At 46.5% G+C, this 18,722-nt stretch overlaps 1 protein-coding gene across 4 annotated transcripts; it reads left to right on the top strand.

The window, feature by feature from the left end:
* Positions 1-765: 765 nt before the first annotated feature.
* Positions 766-17,978, top strand: LOC310650683 (procathepsin L-like). 4 transcript variants are annotated; one of them, XM_083380266.1, is made up of 8 exons: positions 766-857; positions 3,584-3,741; positions 4,691-4,813; positions 6,734-6,892; positions 8,352-8,576; positions 13,300-13,468; positions 16,106-16,220; positions 17,492-17,978. In XM_083380266.1, the coding sequence occupies exons 2-8, from the start codon at positions 3,613-3,615 to the stop codon at positions 17,589-17,591; spliced, it is 1,020 nt and encodes a 339-aa protein (XP_083236392.1). In that variant the 5' UTR covers positions 766-857; positions 3,584-3,612; the 3' UTR covers positions 17,592-17,978. The 4 variants fall into 4 exon arrangements, with proteins under 4 accessions (XP_083236392.1, XP_083236391.1, XP_083236393.1 ...); XM_083380265.1 differs by having other exon boundaries at positions 772-857; positions 3,342-3,741; XM_083380267.1 differs by having other exon boundaries at positions 814-857; positions 3,339-3,741.
* The last annotated feature ends 744 nt before the right edge of the window (positions 17,979-18,722 follow it).

The following is an 18,722-nucleotide window of genomic DNA, read 5'->3' as shown; positions in this document are numbered from 1 at the left end:
AATCATTACACAGTCAGCCAGATGTTCAGATTGGATTTGGCATTTTTGTCTACCTATCGAGTCTTTACTAAGAGATAGGGAGATGTGGATTTGATGGTGGTATTATTATTATTATTATTATTATTATTATTATTATTATTATTATTATTATTATTATTATTATTAGGCAAAACTCAACTTTGCCACCGTCTGAACTTCTGGGTTAACAACGGAAATGCCGCGCTCAGTTGTCGTAACTGGAGGACGACCCGTAGCTCTAAAAAAAATGGGGTTCTCCCACCTCTTCTGGCAACTGAACCCCTCCAGCTTCTCCCTGTCTCTTCTAAAATGGGGTGTATGGCTTTTTTGGGGGGGGATGTTTCAGAGCTGGAATGACACAGAGCTCAGCGGCTTTTCCCCTGCTCTGCGTCGGAGGCAGCGTTTCCGACTGTGCAGCCCCCCAAAATTAGCTTGACCTTTTTCGCCGCAGAGCTGTCCAGCTGACCCTCCTCGTCCTTTTCCCCCCTGCACACCTAGGAAGTCCCGTGCCTTTATTTTTCATGCCTTTCGAACCCAGTTCTCTTCTCTGAGCCTGACGAGAAAGCACAAGCCCTGAGTTCTGGTTCACCGCAAGAAAACCACATCCTCCCTTGCGCTGGAGAGCTACCGGTGGGGGTTCCGTGAAAGCTAGACTCGCGTCAGAAAATTGTGGCTTTCAGCTTTGCAAAACCCAGAAGGTGGGAGGCAGGGCAAATGAAAGGAAACGGAGGGGGGGGAGAGGGAGGAGAGAAAGTTCACGAGATCTAGTGACTTTTGCCGTTGGAGAGAGACGGGCAAGCAGAAGAAACCTCTTTCCCTAGCTTTTTCTTCTGGGAAAGGTAAGTGCAGTTGTGGGGGGGGGGACAGGTCATAAATCGGGGGACGGAGCTGCTGTTGGGCAAGGGAACATCTGGGAGCTGCACTCGAAGACACTAGGAAATGCTTAGTTCTTTTAAGGTAGACTGCCCCGGCCTCTGGAAGCTCCACTTGACCATCCTGCAGCCGGAGATATACTTAACATGGTCCTAAGATGCTCACCTGCCTTTCAAGCCATCTCATTTGATCACAGGCGCACGCTCTCTTTGTGTGGTCCAATACACACATGAGGAGAGGCTGTCGAGTACGTTGCTGTTGGTGGGGACCATAGAAGTTTTAAGAAATATGACTTAATTATCCGTTTTGGGGCAGCTGCAACTGCCCAAAAAGCCAACACAGTGCTAGGCTACATTGACAAGAGGGATAGAATCAAGATGACACGAAGTGTTAATACCACTTTACAAGGCCTCGGTAAGGCCACACTTGGAATACGGCCTCCAGTTTTGGTCGCCATGCTGTAAAAAAAGAGGTTGAGACTCTAGAAAGAGCGCAGAGAAGAGCAACAAAGATGATCAGGGGACTGGAGGCTAAAACATATGAAGAACGGTTGCTGGAATTGGGGATGTCTAGTTTAACAAAGAGAAGGACGAGGGGGGACAGGATAGCAGTCTTCCAATATCTCAGGGGCTTCCCCAAAGAAGAGGGAGTCAAGCTATTCTCCAAAGCGCCTGAAGGAAGGACAAGAAGCAACGGATGGAAACTAATCAAGGAGAGAAGCAACCTGGAACTAAGGAGAAATTTCCTTAACAGTGAGGACAATTAACCAGCGGAACTGCTTGCCTCCAGAAGTTGTGGGTGCTCCAACAATGGAGGTTTTAAAGAAGAGACTGGACAGCCATTAGTCTGAAATGGTATAAGGGTCTCCTACCTGAGCAGGAGGTTGGACTACATGACCTTCAAAGTCCCTCCCAACCTTGTTATTCTATTATAAATTGATGTAGAGATCATGCCAGAATTGGGGGGGAGGGGTGTTTGCTCGTGTCCTAGCATTTCCCTACAAAACTAGATGGGGCTTTTCCACAGATAAAAGAGTCCTGTGAACGAAGAGGGAACACCCAACTAGAGATGAGCAGGAATTGTTGATGTAGGTAGGGAGAAGCACTCAAAAAGGATGAGACCCAGAATTAACTGCAATTTAACGTGGTTGCTCAATTCTAATCTTAGCTGCAAAATCGGGAAGTCATAATTATCCAAAATATTGAAGGGGTAGCAGCGGACACAGCATAAAGATCCCTTGGGGAAGGGATGGGGGGGAGGGAAAGGACTGGGAAAAATATTCCTGCAGTCTAATCCTAATTCTCCCACCCGCCCCTCAATCACCCCACCCTGCACTTTTTAACGGCAAAACATTTGGAAACGGAATGTTTTGCTAAAAAAAAAAAAGGTTTTCTTCTAGATTTCCCCCCTAAAATGCCGCAATCTTGATTAGGCAAGGTCTGTTTCCTCTGTGCATATATGTGCACTCGTGTGTGTGTGTGTGTGTGTGTGTGTGTGTGTGTCTAGGGGAGCAGAACTACAGAAACAGACGGCAATGAGAAGGGGGCCAGAATGGGCTCGCTAGCCTTGCAATGGCCCAGACGCAAAGCACAGACAGATGAATTAATTCTGCCTTATTGTAAGGTGATGTTAGAGTAGCGTGGCGGCCTGAAGTTGAAGACTCTTGCCTCCCACTGAGAAGGTTGAGATTTTATTAACAAGGATGAAACTTTGACCGCTACGTGCCTCTGCGTTTCACCTTGCCTTTAGATTAAGGGAGGGGGAGAGATGTTACTTTCAAGTGGGTTAAATGGAGAAACGAAACTTCTTTGATTCAGCTGAAGTCCGCGAGAGCCTGAAGCCTTTTCAAGGACACCAGAACAGGTGTGGACCTAAAGCAGACGGTTCCGATAAAAAACTTGAACTTGTTGATATGAATTACGTAAGATGTTGTGTGGGGGGGGGTGGCTGGGAAAACTATAAGTCTATGAACTGGTTGTGGGAAGTCAGCCCCCCACCCCTAGAGAAGGAAATATTAAAAGGGCGGAAAAATATATTTCCTCAAAGGATCTTAAAGAGGCAGAAAAGCACGCCCAGTTTTCTTAATAGCCCCATGTTGGAAGAGTGAGGAAGATTCTCAGGGATGACTCATACCCTGGACGGTATCTCTTTACTCTCCTACCATCCGGTAGGAGATATAGGAATATAGCCAGCCGTACCAACAGGCTGAAAAATAGCTTTTTAAATGGGACATAATCTCTGTGAACTTATGCAGAATTGACTTGGGAGGCCGGTGTGTGGTGTAGTTGGTTCACATGGTGTGGTAGGATGGAGGGTTTGTTGTCACTGTGTGTTGGGGGGAGAGAGAACACCGGGGGGGGGGAGGCTCAGCTAATCTCAATGTACACATGTTGTACTTTGACAATAAAGGTTTATCATTATTTTATTATTATCTTCCTCCCCCCAAGCAGAAACCAGCTCTGTTGAAATGCAGATGTGATAATCCATTCAGGAAAGTTGGAGGCCTCCAGCTAGAAGATTAGGAAGACAAAGACACCTAAAATCTACACACCCCACCCAAAGTCTAAAACGGGACATAATAGGATTAACCCGCAGAGGCCAAAGGCCACACCCAGACTCAGGTCAGAATACATGACACAGGAAATACGAAGCCTCAAACAGGTCCCCAGCTTTGCATGTCCTTAATCCCCAGGGTATCTTCATTTCCACCAAGACAGAGGCATGTGGTCGTTCGTTCGGCTCACCGTGACCACCCTGGTCTTCCTGAAGGTGTCCTGCAGCCCCGTGGATCTGGCCTTGGAAGGGGCATGGAAGGGATGGAAGGAAACACACGCCAAGGGCTACTTGGAGGTGAGTTTGTGTCAGCCTTGTGAGGAAGTCCAGTTGGGAAGTGTGTCCAGCAGACCAAATTCTACCGTATTGGAAGGTTACATAAATGGATCTCAACTTTGGCAGCTTTAAGATGGGTGGACTTCAACTCCCAGAATTCCCCAGTCAGCTATGCTTTAAAATGGGTGGACGTCAACTCCCAGAATTCCCCACTCAGCTATGCTTTCAGATGGGTGGACTTTGACTCCCAGAATCCCCAGGCAACATGCTTTATGATGGGTGGACTTCAACTCCCAGAATCCCCCAGCCAGCATGCTTTAAGATGGGTGGACTTCAACTCCCAGAATCCTCCAGCTGGCATGCTTTAAGATGGGTGGACTTCAACTCCTGGAATTCCCCAGCCAGCATGCTTTACAATGGGTGGATTTAATCTCCCAGAATCCCCCATCCAGCATACTTTAAGATGGGTGGATGTCAACTTTCACACTTCTGACCATTGCAGCAGCCCTGTGGTCAAGTGATCAAAATTCGGACGCTTGACAACTGACTCATATTTATGATGGTCGCAGCGATCTGCTTTTGGGCCCTTCTGACAAGCAAAGTCAATGGGGGAAGCCGGATTCATTTCACAACCTTAGTCCTCGCTTAACAACTGCAGTGATTCAGTTAACAACCATGGCAAGAAAGGCTGTCCAATGGGGCAAAGCTGCCTTCCACAACTGCCTCGTCGGCAACAAAAATTTTGGGCTCCATTGCGGTCGTAAGTTGAGGATTGCCTGCATTGAAATGTATCTATTGCTGCTTCTTGGATCAGGCTGACGGAGCGTGGCGTCTCCTCGTCACTGGCCTTGAATTAAAGTGTTCTTTCAAGTTGGTGGTGGTGGGGAAGGGGGTTTCTCTTGGGGTGAGAAGGGTTGTGGGGAAGCGTCTGTGTCTCTCGGTTTGTGACAGGCCCTTTGTGTCGTCACAGGAGGAAGACGCTTTCCGGCGGACGATTTGGGAGAGGAACCTGCGCAGAATTGAACAACACAATTTGGAAGCCGCTCAGGGCAAACACAGCTTCCAAGTGGCCATGAACCACTTGGGTGATCTGGTAAACTCTGGATGGGTTGTCGTCGTCGGTCGTGGTCGTCCTTGTTGTTGTGCAGTTGCTAAGTTGTGTCTAATCTTTGTGACCCGCAGCACGCCAGCTCCCTCTGCCCTCCACCTACCCCCTGGAGTTTACCCAAATTCACGTTCGTTGTGTTGATCTTTCTATCTAACCATCTCGTCCTCTGCCGTCTCTTCTTGCCTTTCGTCTTTGTTAACAAGTCCTCTCTTTTCACCGGAGGGCCAAAGTAAAGTTATAAGTCCTTGATTTACGACCAGTGGTGGGATTCAGATAGGTGAACAACCGGCTCTCTGTGTGGGATCCCGCTTCCGGAACTCCGTTCTGGGCCTGGGCAACAAAAAATTAGCAAATTAGCAAAGTATTTGATGAGGAAGGAAGGAAGGAAGGAAGGAAGGAAGGAAGGAAGGAAGGAAGGAAGGAAGGAAGGAAGGAAAAGGGAGGGAAGGAAGGAATGAAGGGAAGGAAGGAAGGAAGATATTTGATGGGGAAGGAAGGAAGGACAGAAGGAGGAAAGGAAGGAAGGAAGGAAGAGGGAAGGAGGAAGGAAGGGATGAGGGAAGGAAGAAAGAAAAAAGGAAGGAAGGAAGATATTTGATGGGGAAGGAAGAAAGGAGAGAAGGAGGAAAGGAAGGAAAAGGGAAGGAAGGGATGGAGGGAAGGAAGGAAGGAAGAAAAGAAGGAAGGAAGGAAGATATTGGATGGGGAAGGAAGGAAGGACAGAAGGAGGAAAGGAAGGAAGGAAGGAAGGAAGGAAGAGGGAAGGAGGAAGGAAGGGATGAGGGAAGGAAGAAAGAAAAAAGGAAGGAAGGAAGATATTTGATGGGGAAGGAAGAAAGGAGAGAAGGAGGAAAGGAAGGAAAAGGGAAGGAAGGGATGGAGGGAAGGAAGGAAGGAAGGAAGAAAAAAGGAAGGGAGGGAGGGAGGAAGGAAGGAAAGTATTTGATGAGGAAGGAAGGACAGAAGGAGGAAAAGAAGGAAGGAAGAGAGGCAGGGAGGGAGGCAGTGGTGGGATTCAAATAGGTGAACAACCGGTTCTCTGTGGGGATGCCACTTCCGGAAGTCCGTTCTGGGCCTGGGCAACAAAAAATTAGCAACCGGTTCTGCCAAACTGGTACGAACTGGCTGAATCCCACCTCTGCTTACGACCACAAAGTTTCTGTTGCTAAGCAAGGCTGTTGTTAAGTGAGCTTTGCCCCTTTTTACGACCTTTCTGGCCACCACCGTTAAGCAAATCCCTGCGGTTGTTAAGCGAATTGTGAGGCTGTTGAGCGAATCCAGCTTCCCACCATTAACTTTGCTGATCGGAAGCTGGCTGGGAAGTCTGCAAATGGGGATCATGTGATCCCAGGATGATCCCAGAATTCTGGGAGTTGAAGTCCACAGATATTGATTGGGGAATTCTGGGAGTTGAAGTCCAGAGATGCTGGCTGGGGAATTCTGGGAGTTGAAGTCCAGAGATGCTGGTTGGGGAATTCTGGGAGTTCAAGTCCACTCATGCTGGCTGGGGGATTCTGGGAGTTGAAGTCCACAGATACTGCCTGCGGAATTCTGCTAGCTGAAGTCCACATACCTTAAAGTTACCAAGCTTGAGAAATGGTGCTTTAGTCTAGAGCAGGGGTAGGCAACCTCGGCTCTTTTATGACTCATGGACTTCAACTCCCAGAATTCCTGAGTCACTCAGGAATTCTGGGAGTTGAAGTCCATGAGTCATAAAAGAGCCGAGGTTGCCTACCCTTGGTCTAGAGGGTTGCAGTTTGGCTTCCTTTTGATGACTACCTCACAAGCACATCCATCTTCCTTTTTCACCTTCTCTGCCTCGGTTTCTCCCACGGTTTAGTCTGCTGTCTTGCTGAAAAATTAAGAGTCACAAGCCGGAGACAAAATTCCCGATTTCTTCCCCAGACAGATGAGGAGTTTAACCAGATGTTGAATCGTTTCCAGCCCGATAGAGCTGAAGAGAAAGAAGAAGGTGTCACTTACTTCCAAGAATCAGCCACGAAGGAGACCCCCAAGCAGGTGGACTGGCGTACGAAGGGTTTAGTCACTCCTGTAAAAAATCAGGTGAGTTCCGGAGATTCTGTAGTCAAGCTAGATTTTTTTTCTTTTTCCACGTTTACTGGGAAAATCTCCTCCTCCTCCTCCTGCAATGATATGGGACCATGACAGCCAGCTTTGTTCTCCAGTGACCAATCTTTCTCTTCTTCCTCCTCTTTCTCTTCCTCCTTCTTCCATCTCCTCCTCCTCATCCCCCCTTCTTTTTCTTCTCCTCTTTCTCTGATTCGTCTCTTCCTTCTCCTCCTCATCTCCTCTGTAAAGTATTGGGATTTTACTTGAGCTAGTGTTCACGTGTCTTTTGAATGCTGCTTAAGGTTGCTCAATTGAGGTGTCTGTGTAACGGTCGCTGACTAGCCCGACTTGCTGTCTCCAAGAAGATCATTGGATGATTTGGGGGCGGGAATGGGTTCCTTTAAACCTATTGGCCGCCGCCTAGTGGCCAACCGTATAAGTAGCTGCGCAGAAGCCTCTGCTTCAGTTCTGTTCCTGTTTGCCTCAATAAAGCAATGTTCCTGTTTGAACCCTCTCGTCTCGCCTCCTGCCTCCAAAGAACTCACGACACAACATCCTCCCTCTTCTCTTCATCTTCACCTTCCTTTTTCTTTCTTCTCTTTTTAATCCTCCCCCTATCTTTCCTTCTTTCTAGCTCCTCCTTCTTCTTCTCCTTTCTTCTCCTTCCCTATTTCTTCCTCCTCTTTCTTTTTATTCTCCTCCTCCTTCTGCTGATCCCCTCCTCCTTGTTCTCCTTCTCTTCTCCTCCATTTGTCCTCCTCCTCCCTCTCTACCCCTCCCTTCCCCTTCTCCTTTCCTTTCCTATTCCCTCCCCTCCCCATTCTCCTTCTCCTCCTTCTCCTTCTTCCCTATTTCTTCTCCTCTCCCATTTCTCCTCCTCCTCCCTCCCCTTCCCCTTCCCTCCCCATCCCATTCTCCTTCTCTTCTCCTCCTTCTCTATTTCTTCTCCTCTCCCATTTCTCCTTGTCTTCCCTCTCTACCTCTCCTTCCCCTTCTCTTCCTTCTCCTTCTCCTCCTCCTCCTCCATTTCTTCTCCTCTCCCATTTCTCCTCCTCCCCCTCTACCCCCTTCCCCTTCCTATTTCCTCCCCTCCCCATCCCATTCTCCTTCTCCTCCTTCTCCTCCTGCATTTCTTCTCCTCCCTCTCTACCTCTCCTTCCCCTTCCTCTTCTCTTCCTTCCCCTTTTCCTTCTCCTCCTTCTCCTTCTCCTCTCCCATTTCTCCTCCTCTCCCCTCTCTACCTCTCCTTCTCCTTCCCCTTCTCTTCCTTCCTCCTCCTTACCCCTTCCCCTTCTTCTCCTTCTACCTTACCTTGGTTGTCCTTCTATTCCTTCACTGTCTCCATCTACCTCCTCCTCCTCCTCCTCCTCCTCAATTAAATACCGAACGGAGACAACCAGCCTTGGCCTCCCGGTCCTGCAGAGCTCCTCCCAGCCTCTTCCTCTCTTCACAGGGACACTGTGGCTCTTGCTGGGCCTTCAGTGCCACGGGGGCTCTGGAGGGCCTGCTCTTCAAGAAGACCGGCAAGCTGGTCCCTCTGAGCGAGCAGAACCTCATGGATTGCTCCTGGAAGCTGGGCAACAAAGGCTGTCAGGGGGGCTACGTCAGCCACGCCTTTGAATACGTCCGGGACAACAGAGGCATCAATTCAGAGGAGGATTATCCTTACCAGGAGAAGGTGAGAGAGGGGAACGAGGTGGACATGGGCAAGACACAATGGATGGATGGATGGATGGATGGATGGATGGAAGAGAATCGTTGTGGCTCAGAGTTGGGCTGTGGGGTCCTCGGTGCCCGCCGAGCTGGGTTCTTTCCTTGCAGACATCTCATGACCCAACTAGGTAGCGTCATCAGTGCTAGAAATGAAAGAGTGAAACGAAACTCTTTTCATTAAGCTCCTCCTTAATGAAAAGAAGGATGAGGGGGGACAGGACAGCAGTGTTCCACTATCTCAGGGGCTGCTGAGGGAGGGAGGGAGGGAGTCAAGAGGGAGTCAAGCTATTATCCAAAGCACCCGAAGGCAGGACAAGAAGCAACGGATGGAAACTCATCAAGGAGAGAAGCAACCTGGAACTAAGGAAGAATTTCCTGACAGTGAGAACAATTAGTCAGTGGAATAACCTGCCTCCAGAAGCAGTGAATGCTCCAACACTGGAGGTTTTTAAGAAGAGACTGTCTGAAATAGTATAGGATATGGTTTCCTGCCGAGCAGGAGGTTGGACTAGAAGACCTCCAGGGTCCCTTCCAACTATTCTATTCTAATTCCATTCCATTCCATTCCATTCCATTCTATTCTATTCTATTCTATTCTATTCTATTCTATTCTATTCTATTCTATTCTATTCTATTCTATTCTATTCTATTCTATTCTATTCTATTCTATTCTATTCTATTCTATTCTAAAGAAGCCCACCCCCTTCCAGTCCTGATGATGTTACCAAGTTGGGTTAAGAAATGTCTGCAAGAAAAGAACCAAATCCAGAGAGCACCAAGGATCCCCCAAGACTGTGTCTGTAGTTATTAGTCCTCTATTTACTGGCCATTTTTGTCGATTACACAATGAACAGTATGTTAAAAGGTAAAGTTTCCCCCGCACATGTGTGCTAGTTGTTTCCGACTCTAGGGGCCAGTGCTCATCTCTGTTTCATAGCTGAAGAGCCAGCGCTTGTCCGAGGACGTCTCCGTGGTCATGTGGCCGGCATGACTAGATGCCAAAGGCGCACGGAACGCTGTTACCTTCCCACCGTAGTGGTCCCTATTTTTCTACTTGTGTTTTTACGTGCTTTCGAACTGCTAGGTTGGCAGAAGCTGGGACGAGTAACAGGCGCTCACTCTGTTATGCGGCACTCGGGATTCGACACGGCAAACTGCCGACCTTCTGATCGACAAGCTCAGCGTCCTAACCCACTGAGCCACCGCGTATGTTACTTACTACAATTAAAAGGTCATACTCTACAGGTGCTCTTTGACTTACAAGAATTCAGTTAGTGACCACTCAAAGTTACAACAGCACTGAAAAAAGTGACTTAGGACCATTTTTCACACTTACATCCATTGCAGCAACCCCCCAGTCACATGATCAAAATTCAGATGCTGGGCAACTGACTCCTACTTATGATGGTGGCAGCATCCCGGGGTCACGTGATCACCTTTTGTGACTTTCTGGCCAGCAATATCTTCAATATCTTCATTAACGACTTGGATGAGGGGATAGATGGGGAACTCATCAAATTTGCAGCTGACACCAAGCTGGCAGGAATAGCCAATACTCCAGAAGACAGGCTTAAGATACAGGAGGATCTGGACAGACTCGAACACTGGGCACTATTTAACAAAATGAAATTCAATGGTGAAAAAAGTAAGGTTCTACGTTTTGGCAGGAAAAATCAAATGCACAGGTATAGTATAGGGGGTACCTTGCTCAATAGTAGTAACTGTGAGAGGGATCTCGGAGTCCTAGTGGAAAAATCACTTAATTATGAGCCAGCCGTGTGCTGCAGCTGCCAAAAAAGCCAACACAGTGCTAGGTTGCATTAACAGAGGGATAGAATCAAGATCACGTGAAGTACTAATACCACTTTACAATGCCTTGGTAAGGCCACACCTGGAATACTGCATCCAGTTTTGGTCACCACGATGTAAAAAAGATGTCGAGACTCTAGAAAGGATACAGAGAAGAGCAACAAAGATGATTAGGGGGCTGGAGGCCAAAACATATAGGGAACGGTTGCTGGAATTGGGTATGTGTAGTTTAACGAAGAGAAGAGTGAGGGGTGACATGATAGCAGTGTTCCAATATCTCAGGGGCTGCCCCAAAGAAGAGGGAGTCAAGCTATTCTCCAAAGCACCTGAAAGCAGGACAAGAAGCAACGGATGGAAACTAGTCAAGGAGAGAAGCAACCTAGAACTAAGGAGAAACTTCCTGACAGTTAGAACTAACCAGTGGAACAACCTGCCTCCAGAAGTGGTGAATGCTGCAACACTGGAGGTTTTTAAGAAGAGACTGGACAGCCATTTGCCTGAAATGGTATAGGGTTTCCTGCCTGAGCAGGGGGTTGGACTAGATGACCTCCAAGGTTCCTTCCAACTTATTATTATTATTATTATTATTATTATTATTATTATTATTATTATTATTATTATTATTATTATTATTATTATTATTATTAAAGTCAATGGGGAATCCAGATTCCCTTAACAGCCGTTTCACTGACTTAACTTTAGTGATTTACTTAACAAATGTGACAGGAAAGGTCGTAAAAAGGGAGCAAAATTCACTTAGCCAATGTGTCATTTAGCAACAGAAATTTGGGGCTCAGTTGAGGTCGTAAACCAAGAACTATCTATATTTGAATAATATGTTAAAAATGGCCATTTCCGAGCAGATCCCCCATCCTTTCAAAAAAAAAATAGACTGGACAACTGTTTGACAGGGATGGTTTAAGGCTCCTGCTTTGAGCAGGGGGTCAGACTAGAAGATCTCTGAGGTCCCTCCCTGCCCTATAATTCTATCTTCCAAGGCAGGGGTCCTCAACCTTGGCAACTTTAGGACTTGTGAACTTCAACTCCCAGAATTCCTCATCCAGCTGGCTGAGGAATTCTGGGAGTTGAAGTCCACAAGTCTTAAAGTTGCCAAGGTTGTGGCTGAGGAATTCTGGGAGTTGAAGTCCACAAGTCTTAAAGTTGCCAAGGTTGAGGACCCCTATTGTAAGGAAGATGGGTTTGACTATTTTCCAGCCTGCAGGCAAGGGATGCGGGCTTGCTACGTATCTCAGGGATCAAGCTATTCCATAAAGTGAGGACCACCACTCTTAGCCAAAACAGCAACTGGATCTACTGTAGCCAAATGCTGAATTTGTTTCCCCCCCCCCCACCATGCAAAGTAGCAAATTTTTCACCCAAAATGGGGATTTGCAAGCACCAGAGCCCAGAGGATGCCGTGCTGCAGGCTAATTCTGCTAATTCTGGCAGCAGTTTGGCAAGTCAGCCTTCCGTCCTTCTGAGGTCATTAAAATGAGATTGTTTGGGGGTGGGGGCAGACAGGCTGACTCTATAAACAGAGAGGGCTGTAAAGCACTGTGAAGCTGTATATACAGTGAGTCTAAATGCTATTGCTATTTATTCTAAATCACAAATGGAGAGCTAATTTGGTCTCTCAGCTACCATTTAAAAAAGAGGTTGAGACTCTGGAAAGAGTGCAGAGAAGAGCAACAAAGATGATCAGGGGACTGGAGGCTAAAACATACAAGGAACGGTTGCTGGAAATAGGGACCCCAAACCACCCCAGTGATGCCCTCGACGTGATGTCCCGTTGCCTGGAGGCGCTCGTGACCTCTCGTCTAGACTACTGTAATGCTCTCTGGTTGGGGCTGCCCTTGAAGTCCACTCGGAGGCTCCAACTGGTGCAGAATGCAGCCGCGCGAGTTGTGCTGGGAGTCTCCCGATATTCCCATGTTACACCTTTGCTCCGCGAGCTGCATTGGCTGCCGGTTGTCCTCCGGGTGAGATTCAAGGTGTTGGTAATAACTTACAAAGCCCTACATGGCATGGGTCCGGATTACCTACGGCAACACCTGCGGCCGGCGTCAACCTCCCTCCGTCCAGTGCGCACCCACAGAGAGGGCCTCCTCAGGGTGCCTCCGATCAAAGAATGTCGATTGGTGGCCCCCAGGGGGAGAGCGTTCTCTGTGGGCGCGCCAGACCTGTGGAACCGCTTGCCGGTTGAGCTCCGGATGGCCCCCGACCTTCGCTCCTTCTGGCGCGATCTAAAAACCTATTTATTCAAGCAATCTGACCTGGTTTGATGGGTTAGGGTTGGGGTTTTAATATGTTTTTTAATTACTGTTTTAAACTTGGGCATAATATTTAATCGTTTTTTAACTTTTGTATTCCTTTTTTATATTTATTGCCCTGTACACCGCCCTGAGTCCTTCGGGAGAAGGGCAGTATAAAAATATAATAAATATAATATATATAATGTCTAGTTTAATGAAGAGAAGGACCAGGGGTGACATGATTGCAGTCTTCTAGTATCTCAGGAGCTGCCCCAAAGAAGAGGGAGTCAAGCTATCCCCCAAAGTGCCTGAAGGCAGGACAAGAAGCAACGGATGGAAACTCGTCAAGGAGAGAAGCAACCTAGAACTAAGGAGAAACTTCCTGACAGTGAGGACAATTAATCAGTGGAACAACCTGCCTCCAGAAGCGGTGAATGCTCCAACACTGGAAGTTTTTAAGAAGAGACTGGACAGCCACTTGTCTGAAATGATAGGGTTTCCTGCCTGAGCAGGGGGTTGGACTAGATGACCTCCAAGGTCCTTTCCAACCCTGATTCTATGTTCTACGGGTCAGTCTCAAAAAAGGCTGCTAAACGTCCCCTGCGTCTTCCTGTCCCATCTCTGCAGGACGAGTTCGAGTGTCACTACAACCCAAAAGCTCGGGTGGGCAACTGCACGTCCTTAGTGCGGATTCAGTCACAGAACGAGACGGCCCTGGAGCAAGCTGTGGCCACGATTGGGCCAGTATCCTTGGGTGTGGACGCTAAGAGTTTCCCATTCCATTTCTATAAGTCAGGTAAGGAGAACTGAAGCAATTGCGGATATGTAGAGCAGGGGTCTTCAAACCTGGACCTTTTATGACTTGTGGACTTCAACTCCCAGAATTCCTCAGCCAGGCACCTGGATGAGGAATTCTGGGAGTTGAAGTCCACAAGTCATAAAAGGGCCAAGTTTGAAGACCTCTACTACAGAGCATCTAATATCTGTAAGATAGATTTGTGGGCTAAATAAAGGCAGTCCTCGTTTAGTGACTGCTTCAGACCATGACCATTCACAGTTACAATGCTCATGAAAAAGGTCCCTTTGCGAGCTATCCTTGTCTTGAAGAGCTTCATGGCTCTTTAAAGCAAAAGAAATTCGGACCGTGAGCACAAGAACCCTTTCATTTAGCGACTGCTCCGCTTAATGACCAAGTCGCTGGTGGCAATTTTGCTTGCTGAAACAAGGATGGCCTCTGTTGGGTTTGGGTAAAATCTTCAGTTCTAGAAGAGAATGAGGTTTTCTCTCTACTTCTATTTACATACCATTGAGGGGTGTTTTTTTTCTTGCAGATGTTTCACGACCCTATTAGGTAACATCATCAGTGCTACAAAGGAGTGGGTTTTGCTCTCTGTTTATACAGTATTGTTGTTGTTGTTGTTGTTAGTTGCGAAGTTGTGTCTGACCCATCGCAACCCTATGGACAACGTTCCTCCAGGCCTTCCTGTCCTCTACCATCTTCTGGAGTCCCTTTAAGCTCACGCCTACTGCTTCGGTGACTCCATCCAGCCACCTCATTCTCTGTCGTCCCCTTCTTCTCTTGCTCTCAATCTTTCCCAGCATTAGGCTCTTCTCCAGTGAGTCCTTCCTTCTCATTAGGTGGCCAAAGTATTTGAGGTTCAGCTTCAGGATCTGGCCTTCTAAAGAGCAGTCAGGGTGGATCTCCTCTAGGACTGACCGGTTTGATCGCCTTGCAGTCCAAGGGACTCGCAGGAGTCTTCTCCAGCCCACAGTTCAAAGGCCTCCATTCTTTGGCGCTCAGCCTTTCTTATGGTCCAACTTTCACTGCCATACATTGCAACTGGGAACACCACAGCCTTGACTATACAGTATACTAGTGGCAAAACAGACATCAAAAAGCCATAAAGGAAACCAAAAGGCCAAAACGCCTCTTCAGCATCAAACAACACCTAGACAACCAAAGACAACAGCAAGATTTAACATTCATCGCGTAATGTTTTATTTGGTATTTCGATTGCACGACTGTAAGCCGCCTAGCGTAGAAGTCTTGGCACGGAAGTCTTAACAGTAAATGAAAATAGAATAAATAAGATTAACACTCGATCAACCATCAGGCAGTAAACAGGCTCCCAATCAAGGAACAACCAATTCAGACCAACAATCAAACAGTAAACAACAGCCTAATCAAGGAAACATCAAGATCACCGCCACCCAATGCTGACAGGGCAAAAGCACCTGAGCCAACCCCACTGACTCCCTTCTAGCACTGATGATGTTACCTAGTTGGGTCATGAAACGTCTGCAAGAAACCAACCTAGCTCAAGAGAGCATCAAATACCCCACATCAGTCAGTCAGTCAGTCTCTCTCTCTCTCTCTCTCTCTCTCTCTCTCTCCATCCATCCATCCATTATCTATCTATCTATCTATCTATCTATCTATCTATCTATCTATCTATCTATCTATCTTTCTCTCTCTATCTTCCTAATATATCTATCATCTATCTTATCATCTATCTTTATCGATCTATCTTATCTATCTATCATCTGTTTATCTTACTATCTATCTATCCATCTATCATCTATCTTATCATCTATCATCTATCTATGTATCTTATCTATAACTTATCTATCTATGTATCTATCTATGTATCTATCTATCTATCTATCTATCATCTCTCTCTCTTTCTAATATATCTATCATCTATCTTATCTATGTATCTATCTATCATCTGTCTATCTTACCATCTATCTATCTATCTATCTATCTATCTATCTATCTATCTATCTATCTATCTATCTATCTTTCTCTCTCTCTTTCTAATATATCTATCATCTATCTTATCTATCTTTATCTATCTTATCTATCTATCATGTCTATCTTACTATCTATCAATCTATCATCTATCTATCTTAACATCTATCATCTATCTATCATCTATCTATGTATCTTATCTATGTATCTTATCTATATCTTATCTATCTATCTATCTATCTATCTATCTATCTATCTATCTATCTATCGTCTATCTATCTATCTCTATTTATCTAACTAATCAAAGAACCACCAACCCCACTGACTCCCTTCTAGCACTGATGATGTTACCTAGTTGGGTCGTGAAACATCTGCAAGAAAACAGCCAAGCTCAGAGCGCACCCAGGACCCCTCAATTATAAAATTAAAATACCAAAACAAGGCTAGCCTGCTGAAGATCAACCCATGTATTTTTGGTTGGACACGCAGAGCATTCAGGACTGATGGCCATAGTGGAGTGGGTGAATGTCTATGGAAGAAAAAAAAAGCAACTTTGGGGGTGGAGTGCGTGTGTACATATGGGTACATGCACAGACTCAGAAGTTTAAGAGACCTCCTGTTAGTAAGTTTTGAGGACCCTCTCTCTCTCTCTGTGTGTGTGTTCTGTTCTTCTCTGACCAGGTATCTTTGCAAGCAGCTGGTGCACCCACAAGGTCAGCCACGCCATGCTGGCTGTGGGCTACGGCACTGAGCAGGAGGGTGACAAGGCCACACATTACTGGATCCTAAAGAACAGGTGATTCAAGAGGAGATGGCACAGGGTGAAGAAGAAGGGCACTGAAAATCAGTTCCTGGGTCAAAGTGAAATCTCATTTATTTTATCATCAGGTTTAGCTAAGAAAGTGTGAGGGGCTATTTGTTAGATCAGGATTTCTCAGCCTGGGTAAGCTTGCCCCAGCTGGCTTTTTATGCCTAAGGTGGAACTAGAACTCACTACCTCCTGGTGATTGACATCTGGCTTTCATACCTAAGGTGGGACTAGAACTCATTGTCTCCAAGTGATTGGCCCAAAGTCACCCAGCCGGCTTTCATACCTAAGGCAGGACTAAAACTCACCGTCTCCTGATGATTGGCCCAAGATTGCCCAGCTGTTTTATACCTAAGGCCAGACTAGAACTCACCATCTCCGGGTGGTTGGCCCAAAGTCACTCCGCTGTTTTATACCTAGGGCCAGACTAGAACTCACCATCTCCTGGTGATTGGCCCAAGATCACCCAGCTTTTATCTCTAAGGACAGACTAGAACTCACCGTCTCCTGGTGATTGGCCCAAGGTCACCCAGCCAGCTTTCATGCCTAAGGCACAACTAGATCTCCCAATCTCCCACTTTCTACCCTGGGGCCTTAAGCAGACCAAACTCCCACTCTTGTATGTGAACTGCATGCATTGAATAGTCTTTGTTTCCCACAGATATTTTTTTTTAGAAAGCAGTTCAGTCTTGGCAACACAGAGGATCTGGGCCAGCTGTGGAAGGGATACAGGCGAACCTCTTGATTGGTCAAGGGTTCAAGAGTGTCAGAGTTCATTGTTGGAACGTATTTTTATGCAACAACCACAATAGTATTCAGCCAAGTAGATGGCAATATTTACAAGCTTGGATCTATGGTATATAGCAGGGGTTTTCAAACTTGGCCCTTTTATGACTTGTGGACTTCAACTCCCAGAATTCCTCAGCCAGGCACGCTGGCTGAGTTGAAGTCCACAAGTCATAAAAGGGCATGCCTGGCTGAGGAATTCTGGGAGTTGAAGTCCACAAGTCATAAAAGGGCCAAGCTTGAAGACCCCTGCTATATAGTATATACTCTATGTTCTTTTGTTCTAAGTAGAGTTTCCTATTTCCTATTATAGTTATATAGTTGAGCAGTAAAGCACATGGTGACTGTGCTCTTTCTTTGCTCTGTGTAATACTTCATACAAACAGGATTTCTAACAAAGAGCCATAGTTTTGCCACACACCATCAATTGTCCACCTGTTAATCTCCTTTTTTTCCTTTCTTCTCTTTCCCAGCTGGTCCAAGAATTGGGGTGAGCAGGGCTACATGCGATTGCTTAAAGGAGTGGATAACCATTGTGGGGTAGCCAATCAAGCTTGTTACCCAACTATGTAACTGATCCAGCATCGTTTCACCTCAAATCTTCTCCGCTTCAGAGTTTCAACCTTTCCAACTGAGCTGTCCCTTGCTGGCATCATTGCCCCAGATTGGGTTAATAGTTTAAATCAGGGGATCTTCCAACTTGGCCCTTTGATGACTTGTGGACTTCAACTCCCAGAATTCCTCAGCCAGCATGCCTGGCTGGTGAATTCTGGGAGTTGAAGTCCACAAGTCATCAAAGGGCCAAGTTGGAAGACTACTAGTTTAAATCAAATTTATTTCTTCCTGGTTTCTGATCCTACGTTTTCCCACGGTGTGAAGAGTGCTCGGCTTTTGTGAACAGCATCCTGAATCTTATCATGAGTGGTCTGCAGTACGCAAGTTTTAATAAATGTTCTGTTGGGCTTATTCAATGCCTGATGGAGTGATTCCTACATCTTTCCTTTATTTTTCCCTCTATCCCAGGGGTGTCAAATTCGCCACGTCACATGACGTGTCACAACGTATCGTGACTTTTTCCCCCCCATTGCTGAAGCTGGGGTGGGCACGGTTATGGCATGATGCATCCGGCCGGTGGGCCAGCAGTTTGGCACCCCTGCTCTATCCCCCCCTTTTTTTTTTTGCATAAATGTGGATACAGATAGAAGATAATATTCGTAGCTCAGGATTGAACTGTGGGGTCCTTGGTGGTCTCTGAGCTGGGTGGTTTACCTGCAGACGTTTCATGACCCAACTAGGGAACATCATCAGTACTTGTCAGTGTGGGGTTTGCTCCCTGTTTACGTACAGTACGGATAGTCCTTGACTTACAGCCATTAGTTTAGTGACTGTTCAAAGGCACTCAAAAAAGTGACTTATGACCTGTTTTTACACTTACACAACTGCAGTATCCCCGTGGATAGGGGTTCCAAATATGGAGGTTTGGCCATCGGGCCTTTTTTAAGGTGGTCCTCCTTTAGAGTAAGGATGCAGATCGTGCCAACAGAATTGTTCCTGGTATTTCATGCCCTTTAGATAAACCAGAACGAAGAAGACAAACTACAGAACTAAGGAGAAATTTCCTGACAGTGAGAACAATTAACCAGTGGAACAACCTGCCTCCAGACGTTGTGGATGCTCCAACACTGGACGTTTTTAAGAGGAGAT

The sequence above is a fragment of the Vipera ursinii genome, assembly GCF_947247035.1.
Source record: "Vipera ursinii genome assembly, contig: scaffold_201, whole genome shotgun sequence".
Classification (NCBI taxonomy): Eukaryota; Metazoa; Chordata; class Lepidosauria; order Squamata; family Viperidae; genus Vipera; species Vipera ursinii.
This window is presented reverse-complemented; position numbering and strand designations above follow the sequence as displayed.

Bases quoted from the DNA above. Each gene is read 5' to 3' on its own strand.
- LOC310650683 (XM_083380266.1), top strand. From the start codon at position 3,613: ATGTGGTCGTTCGTTCGGCTCACCGTGACCACCCTGGTCTTCCTGAAG. The intron at 6,893-8,351 runs GTGAGTTCCGGA...CTCTCTTCACAG, and splicing joins TCACTCCTGTAAAAAATCAG to GGACACTGTGGCTCTTGCTG. The intron at 13,469-16,105 runs GTAAGGAGAACT...TTCTCTGACCAG, and splicing joins ATTCCATTTCTATAAGTCAG to GTATCTTTGCAAGCAGCTGG.